We start from the raw sequence: 8,540 nt of genomic DNA, 5'->3' as shown, positions 1-8,540 counted from the left end.
CGACTGCCGGTGTCCACCGTCTGCCCCACGGTGTGGAAGACAGGGTCTGGGGACGCACTGTGCCTGCCCACCCGACCGTGGGTCAGAGCTGCAAACCAAGGGCAGAGGACATCAAATAAAAACGACATCGAATTTAAATATAGAGAGACTTTCACTGAAGGAGACACCCCGAGACGAGTGTTCCCGTCTCAGGAGCCGAAAGCAGCCCAAGGCCAACAGAAAAGGGTCTTCTCAGCGTCCAGTACAGCTGGGGGACACAGAGGTCAGCAGCACCTCAGAGGGGAGGAGGGCCCAGCCGACCCCTACCATTCCCAGGGGGAGCACGACAGGGTGGGGGCCACTGCCCCGAGGGGTAGCTTGGGGCAGCAGAGCTGTGGACAGGCAGGAAAGAGCCCGAGAGGGCCTTGGCCAGTGTGCAGCTCTTGGTCAGAGACAAGAGAGGCCTGTGACTCACGCACACACCAAATGAACGTTTTAAGGATTTTAACACAAGTAAATGACGCAACCAGGCGGACGCTTCAACTGGTTCAAGGCAGAAGTCAAGAAGCACGCCTGTGAGGGGCGGAGTAGGGGAGGACCGTGCAAGTGGCCGGAGCTGGCTTCTCCAAGGTCAGATCGCCTGCACGCCTGAGGGCAAAAGCTGCCGCACTTCTACAGCTGCCAGCGACTGAGTCACTAACTAACCCAAAGCAGGAGGCCCTGGTCCCAGCCAGGCTTCCGGGCCCTCTCCTTGCGGAGGTGCCCTGGGCCCGCAGGGCCTCAGCAGAGGCATCTGTCTGCCCCCCAGCGCCAAGACCCACCCCCAGCGGTGGCAATTTAAAACACGCTCCCGCCGGGGCCAGATGTCCAGGGGGGGTGCCACAGTCCACCGTGTGGCTCTAAACAATGCCTGGCTCTCCGCGGGGCGCGAGCTCCCCCCCCCGCCCCGCCCCCGAGCTCGGAGGGCACAGGGGCGACCGCTCCGCACGCGCCGGGTCGGGTCTCGGCGTGGGCCGCGGTGGTCGCTGGGCGCCGTCGCACCAGGCTCTGCCGTGCTGTCCGGGTCGCTGGGCCTCGGCGAACCCGGGTCTCGACACGCCCGGGCTGCGGCGCAAACGTGCTCCCGGCGGCGGGGGCAGTGAGCTCCCGGCCGCTTCCCCAGGCCGGCCCCGCCCCGCCCGCTGACTCAGGCTCCCGGCCGGCCCGCCCGGCGGACATTGCAGGCGGGTCGCTCCCCGAGCCGTCCGCCGGGGGCAGCAGCGCCCCGCACCCAGCCCATACCCGGTGGCGCAGGGCAGGGCCTGGCCGCGTCCACACCCGCGCGGGCCGAGTCGGGTCTCTTTCGCGTCTCCTCCACGCGAGCCTCGGCTGATGGCGGGGATGGCGGAGCGGCTGGCGCGGGAGCGCGCGGCGGCGGCCGGGCTGGGCTCCCACGAGCGCGCCGTGCAGCACCTGGGCCAGGACTTCGCGGCGCTGCGGGACGCGTGTCTGGCGGACGGCTCGCTCTTCCAGGACCCGGCCTTCCCCGCCGTGCCCGCCGCGCTGGGCTTCGCCGAGCTGGGCCCGCGCTCCAGCAAGACGCGCGGCGTGGAGTGGAAGCGGCCGCCGGTAGGAGCGGGAGCCCCTCCCGGAGCCCGGGGCCAGGAAACTTTCGCGGAATCGGGCGGGGCGGGCGGGGAGGCGCGGGGCCGCGGGCGGGGCGGATCCTGCGCGGCGGGGGCGGTGGTCGCAGCCTCGCCCCTCGCTCCGGGAGGAGCTGGTTACTTTCTTGTTTATCCTCGCAGAGGCGCCGGCAAGGGCCCAGGGCCAGGAGCAGCCTCCTCCCGCGCAGGCCCAGGGGCACCTCTGCCCCCCAGTCCGGTGCCCCTTCTCCCCCGACCCCTGCCGCGTCCCCTCAGGTTCACCTCCCCTGCTGGGAGCTTTCTTCCCTCTGCACCCCAAATTCAGCCCTCAGGTGGCAAGAGCTGTAGGATGCACCCTAGGCCTGGACGCCTGGCACCTGGGCTCTCGTTCTTTTTTTGTTATGAGATGGAACCTAAGTTTCCTGCCTGTCCTCAACGGCCCATCCTCCTGCCTCAGCCCCCCAGTAGCTGGGACTGCAGTTATGCGCTGCCCTGCCCAGCCCAACCTGGCTTCATTCTTGCCAACAGACGAAGTGACCGTGGAGAAGTCCCTTGTAGCGACCCTGTCTTCAGCCACAAGCAGGGGTGGTCTCCAAATGTCCCCTCCTCACTGGCTCACCAGGTGTGGCCCTCCTGCTCCGCCTCACACCTCAGGCATGCGTATTCCAGGCTTCAGGCCCTCACTTGCAGTCTTCAGGACTCAAGCGGCCTTTCCTGGCCCTTCTCAGCAGGCCTCCACCCGGTCACTCTCACTGGGCCCTGCTGTGTGGCACGGAATCTTCACAAGGGACAAGCACAGCCTGATGTTTGCTTGTTCCGTGCGCCTCTTATGCCCCAAGTGCCCAGCGCGGCGCCTTTCACTGCGTGCACACATTGACTCCTGACAGGAACCGAGCACCTGCTGTCGGCCAGATGATGCCCTGAATGCTTAGGGGGGCATCTGGGAGCCTAAAAGACAACCCCTGCTGTAGATGAATGAGTGTGGCCTTGTAATGTGCCTCAGGCGAATTCTGGCTGAGAAATTGACACACACGCAAGAGAACGTGTGCACTGGCTCTCGTAGTGCCAGGCCCCTCCCCTTGCGCATTTATTCAGCGATGGGTATTTCTTGAATACCCACCACGTCCCTGAAGAGGCTCGGGAGGCAGAGAGGCCCGTACCCTTCCTGGTGGAGAGGGAGCCCTGGAGCCACTTTGGGGCTGGTTAGGCCCAAAAAGGAGTGGGGCTGTTACTTCCACTCCTGGCTGGACACCTGCGGCTGCTCTCCCTGCCCTCCACCCGTCTGACACTGCCGGGCTCAGGCTGTGAACAGCCCTGCCCGGGGTCGTCCACGAGTCCTGTCACGGTCACATCAGCCAGGGAGTCTCAGGGTGCCAAGCGGCTGTGGGCTGCGGAGTTAGGGTGTGGGTTCCAGAGGGGTCTCAGAGAGACAGACAGACAGCCTGGCAGGCAGGCGGGGACGGGGGTTGGAGAAGCTGTTGTTTGCAGCTGAGAGCAACGTCGAGTGTTGGATGTTGAGTCACTGGAGGGAAAGGAGCTGAGGATGCAGGCGGGTCCCGTCCTCCTGGAGGAAGTGAGAACCAGGCGGCAGCCACAGGGCCAGGGAGTGGCTAACCTGCCTCACAGAGGCCTGAGAGGGCTTCCCCAGCACCCACGGAGAGTGACTCAGGCGGGAAGGGGACAAGCGGAAGTAGCTGCAGCCCCGGGGCGGGCGGGGGGGAGGGGTCCTGGCCAGTTGGGGGGCACAGGACCCAGGCCTAGCGCGCCACGTGCTCCTGGCTGCCGCGGGTCGGGGCGAGCAGGGGTGCTGCGTGGCCCACTGGCCCAGAGCTTAGACTGGGTCGGCCTCCGCCTCTCCAGTGGCCACTGCTGTGAAGACAGCTGACTGCTGTCTCACTCGGCCCCTGTGGTGGGGACATCTGTCATCACCATCCGCAGGGCACAGAGGGGAGACTGAGGTCTGGGGAGGTTGAGTCACAGCCCCGCACAATGCGGGGGGCTGGGGCTCCCACGCAGGTTGGAGTCCACTCCTCTCCCCGCCCATGGGTCCCACTGAGCTGGTCCTCCTCTGGAAGTTCTCGCGCTAGAGTCTGAACTTTGACCTCTCTGGAGAGGCTGCCAGTGGACGAGGAAGTTTCTGGAACTCAGTGGAAAGATCCGGGAGCGCCCGCAGCGGGGCCAGGGTGTTCAATATAACTGAGGCTCCATCTGCCCGCAAGCACTTGGCTGGCAGCCTGGGCAGAGCTGGCTTTGTCTGCCTCTGCGGCAGAGGAGCTTCTTCGCCGTGCCTGTCCCCACTGACGGGACGGGACGTGCCTTGAGCTTGCCCTCTGGAAGCATCTCCACGTCTGAGCCAGAACAGCTGGCGCCGGGTCCAGGCCGAGAGGGGCCCGCTCAAGGCTCCCTAGCAAATGTGAGGCACTGCAAACCAAGGCTGCTCCAGCCTCCAGAAGCCCAGATTTGGGCCCGACTTCCTTTGTGGTTTGGGGTGGAGCCTTCAGAACCAGGAAGCGCAGCTGGGTGTGGTGGCATGTACCTGGGGTGCCGCTACTCTGGAGGCAGAGGCAGGAAGACCACCTAAGCCCAGGAGTTCAAGACCAGCATGGGTAGTGTAGTGAAACCTGTTTCAAAAAATAGAATAAAATAAAAAGCCAGACATAGTGGTACAGACCTGTAACACCAGTAATCCCAGCACTCGGGAGGCTGAGGCTGGAGGATTTTAGTTTGAGGCCAGCTCCAGCTGCATAGTGAGACCCTGCCTCAAACCTAAATGTAAAATAAAAAAAACTGAAAGGGACAGTGAGAACACACCCTTGGGGAGGCCTGCTGCCCCGAGGCTGGTCCATTCAGGCTGTGATGTGTGCTGAGGCCCTGACCCGAGCAATGAGCTGCAGGCCAGAGAGGGGAAGCTTTGCCCTGAGACCTGAGGTTGGAATCCAGCCTGAAGCTCTGTGGCCATGGACTCCACCTCGGGGGCCAGTCCCTCGCCTGCGGGGCTCACGTCAGTCCTGGGCTCCCAGCAGAGCTACATGGGACACAGCTCCATGCCCGGCATCTGGCCTGTGGCAGGCATGGAGCACACACGTGTCCTGGGGCCACCCGTAGCCCCTGTCCCGGATGCCTGTGTGTTAGTGAGGCAGCAGACAGTGGGGGTCGTCGGCCAGGATGAGGGCAGGGCGCTGGCGAGGCGGAGGGGCAGGGTGAGGTGGCCCATCACTGGCCCTGCCCTCGGAGGAGAGGGGGAGAGGGGCAGGGCCAGAGGCTGGGCTGTGGCTGCCCAGCCCCCAGGTTCAAAGGCCCCAGGGCTCAGGGCGGGGAGGGACAGAGCCCCTGAGGGTGGCGCTGACTGTGCCCTCGGCCTCACTTCCAGGAGATCTGCGCGGACCCCCAGTTTATTGTCGGAGGAGCCACGCGCACAGACATCTGCCAGGGAGCCCTGGGTGAGTGTTGGGCACTGGCGAGGCTGCAGGGCTGGGTGGAAGGGGTGAGGGCCGAGTGGGGCCTGTTCTGCCCCCGGGGCCCTGCAGTGCTCTGCCCCACGGGCTGCTGAGGTCACCGAGGCCTGGGTGTGCCAGGGGGCTTGGGGATCCCGCCCCTTGGAACTATGACAGCGTGAGGCATGAGCTCTCGGGGTCCAGGGCGGGAGGGTGACTCGGTGTGCAGGAAGAGGGCACCTGGGAGCTGGCGCGGAGAGGGAACCCAAGGCTTCTGGAGACAGCTGCTGCGTTCGGTTGGGGAGAACCAACCCGAGCCGCCGCCTTTCAGGGGCTGAGTGCTGGCAGTGTGGGGCTGAGTCCCTGCTGCTTTGGAGGAGCACTCGCTGAGGCCAGGAATGCTGGGCCCTCAGCTTTCTTCTGCAAGCCCCAGGGACAGCTGGCCTGGGGCCGTTCAGTGTGAGATCTCAGAATTCACACCCGGTATCTGTCATCCATAATAAACGAGGGCCTGTCCTTACGGGAGCAGAGTTTTGCTCTTGTAACTGGAAACCTGTCTCCTGCCGTTGGCCTCAACGGCTCCGCAAACAATCCCACCAAACGCAGCAGTTGCTGGGCTCCACTTCTGGTCCAAATACCTGCTTCAGAATCCAGTGACCCGCTAGAGCTTGCCTGCTTCCCTGCCCAGTGGGCGAAGGATCTGATACTACGAATGCTGCCTCGGCACCCTCACACCGGCCAGACACTGACCCGAGCCTGCAGCTCTCAGGCCCTGTGCTTCCCGTTTTGTAGAGGAGGATGCTGAGGTCACCACACAGCCGGAGGGCGACTGGTGCACCTGTGTGTTTGGTGTGAACCAGGCCTGCGCGTCAACACCCTGTGGCCTCCTCCATGGGGCCAGCCCCAGAGCAATGTCAGGGCCTGCAGGATCGCTAGGACAGACCCAGCCTGGGAAGGAGATGTGAGCAGATCTGAGCTCAGATGCAGATTCCTGAGATACCAGAGACATTCTTATCTGAGGAAAACAGCCTCCACCTCCCCCATAGGAAGTAGAAGACCCGGGGTCTTCAGGGCTGAAGGTGTTGGTGCTGGGAGCATCAGTTGGTTGGAGAAGGTGGCTAGAAGTTGCTGGGTGAGTGGGAGAGTCCAGTAACAGACACAGCAGTTGCTGGACACCACTTCCGGTCCAAATACCTGCTTCAGAACCCAGCAACGTCACGGGGGTGGATCCCAACAGCAAGAGCGCAGCTGAAGGGTGGCTGGAATCCCCGGGCCATTTGGAGAGGAGAGAAGTGGCCCTCTGTGGGTGCCAGATCACGTGGAAACAGTGAAACATGAGCCTTCCCAGTTTCTCAGTAACTGTTTTAAATGCGTCCGGGCCCTTGTATTCTCTTGGACGCTGCGTCTCCGGGCAGCAGTGAGTGAGCATGTTCACTGAGCTTGTGGGGAAGGGCTGGCGCTGTGACCGGGCTGCAGGCACAGCGGCAGCAGGACAGGGCCGTGGCATTGGGGGCCCAGCAGTGTTGGGGGACATGACCGAGTCATGGCTCAGACCCAGGACCTCCTCTTCCGAGCACGCAGAGGCAGCAGTGTGGAGGGAAGGAGGGGTCAGGGCACGGGGATGGATGAGTGTGTGCCGCTCCCTGTGAGCTGTGAGCCAAGGGCGGACCATCCCACATCCCACTGTCTCCTGGTCCTGCTCAGCAGTGACACTGCAGCCCCCGGGGCATTTCCTCTGCCCTCATCCCTGAGATGGCCTGGGCGGAAGCAAACACTTTCCCGCACCTGGAAGACAGAAAACAGAGCCCAGAGAGGGAGGCTCAGCATGGGGCGGGGGCAGCAGCGCAGGAGCTGCCTGGGGAACGAGCCGATCAGTGCTGAAGATGCGCCCTTCCAAGCCGGAGGCTACTCGAGGCCCATGCTCAGTGGCATGTGCTTGCTCACTGTACACTCCCACGCCCCGCTGAGCCTGCTGGGCGGCAGCTTAGACCCGTGCCCTCCTCAGTGCCGGGCAATGGTAACCTGCAGGCCCTCGCACCTGCCCAGGGGCTCAGCCTGGTGTCCCGGGAGCCAGACCCCTTGGCAGAGCTGCTCCGGCAGCGCCTGACCACAGAGCAGGACTTGTGCTAACAGAGGACTCAGCACCGCAGCCTGGGAGCAGGCTGGGCCTCAGCTGGCGCCTTCCTCACTGGAGTGACGCTTCTCACAGGTGACGCTCGGCCGGCCGCAGGCCTGGGGTTCCCAGGCTGCGCCCCTCTTGCCATGCTTTTCCTGGCTGCCGTCCCCAGTGCTCCCCCGTGTCTTTCACAGCTTGGGCTGCTGCCCGGCTGCAAGCACAGGTCTCTGCCCCAGGCCCTGGGGTCCCTGGGGAAGCCGAGGCTGCTGAGGCCGGCACAGCAGCGAAACAGCTCAGCCCAGGTTCTCTGGCCCCCAGGGCTGGGTCACCTGCCCCCCCCATGACCTGGGCCCACGACGAACCCTCAGCGGCCCCTGTGGCTGGCTCAGTCCCAGCCCTGGTCCTCCCACCCCCGGAGCCGGAGGAACCGGCAAGTCAGTGGCCGCCAGAGCCTCGTCCTTGCCTCCCTAAGATGGGCGTGCGGCCTGGAGCCTCTCGTCCGCGGCCCCCGCAATGTCAGTTTTTACCTTCCCTGGCCGCCGACTGGGCAGCCGCCTGCATCCCTCCCTGTCTGCTGACGAGGGGGACAGTGGGCAGGGCCACAGGGCACCCCGAGTGCTCAGCACGCTGTGCCAGGGGCTGGAGGACTCGGCCTGCAGTGGGCTCGGGCCGCATGGCTGGGATTGTGCCGGGCTGGGTGCATTTTTATGGCTTACTTCGATATAAATGTGGTTCATACTCACTTTTGAGTCAACTGCGCTTCTTGGGCTGCGGCCCCGGGAGCTGAGGGGCCATCTGCAGCCATGGCCCAAGAGTCCTCCACCAAGCTAGGAGAAGGCGTGCGGGCTGGGTGCTCCGTCCTGTCCTGCAAGGCCCTGTCTCTGCCCGGGTGGGGATGGGCCTGCAACAGTGCAGGCCCCACAGCCTGAGTGCCGTGTCCGTGCTGAGGCTGCTGATCCGGTAGTGATCGCTGTTATTAGGGGCGCTAGGGAGGGGACCCAGGGCCTTCACTCCGAGATGCACCCCCTTCTTGTCTTCCTTACTTTGAAATGGTCTCCCTAAGTTGCCCAGGCAAGGCTCCCCTGCCACCTCCTGCCTCAGCCCGCTCAGTGCTGCGGTCACAGGCCTGGGCTACAAGCCCAGCTTGGATTGCTTGGCTTTCCTAGTCCCTCCTGCTGTCCCAGGCTTCCCTCCAGGACACCCTGCTACAGGTCACTGATGGGGCTCCCGAGGCCGCTCTGGGCCACAGCGTCTCAGTCTTTCCTGGTTGCTGTTGACCCTAGTGGTTCCCAGGAGTCCTGGTCAGGGGTTTTGCAGGATGCTGCTCTACTGGAATTTGCAAGTGGCTTCCAAAACCTAAGATGTGTAGTGCAGGGAAGAGATCACTTG

At 64.2% G+C, this 8,540-nt stretch overlaps 1 protein-coding gene across 1 annotated transcript in view; it reads left to right on the top strand.

Annotated features, from left to right (window-relative positions):
• The first annotated feature begins 1,242 nt into the window (after window positions 1-1,242).
• Capn2 (calpain 2) overlaps window positions 1,243-8,540 on the top strand; it is a 29,279-nt gene continuing 21,981 nt past the window's right edge. The window contains exons 1-2 of the mRNA XM_004867430.4: window positions 1,243-1,587; window positions 4,972-5,041. Of these exons, the coding sequence (XP_004867487.1) occupies window positions 1,351-1,587; window positions 4,972-5,041 (307 nt within the window). The 5' untranslated portion in view covers window positions 1,243-1,350. The remainder of the gene's footprint in view (window positions 1,588-4,971; window positions 5,042-8,540) is intronic.

Source organism: Heterocephalus glaber, unplaced genomic scaffold (assembly GCF_053883595.1).
Source record: "Heterocephalus glaber isolate CG9 unplaced genomic scaffold, H.glaber_assembly_v1.0 deba00001067, whole genome shotgun sequence".
Taxonomy (NCBI): domain Eukaryota; kingdom Metazoa; phylum Chordata; class Mammalia; order Rodentia; family Bathyergidae; genus Heterocephalus; species Heterocephalus glaber.
This window is presented reverse-complemented; position numbering and strand designations above follow the sequence as displayed.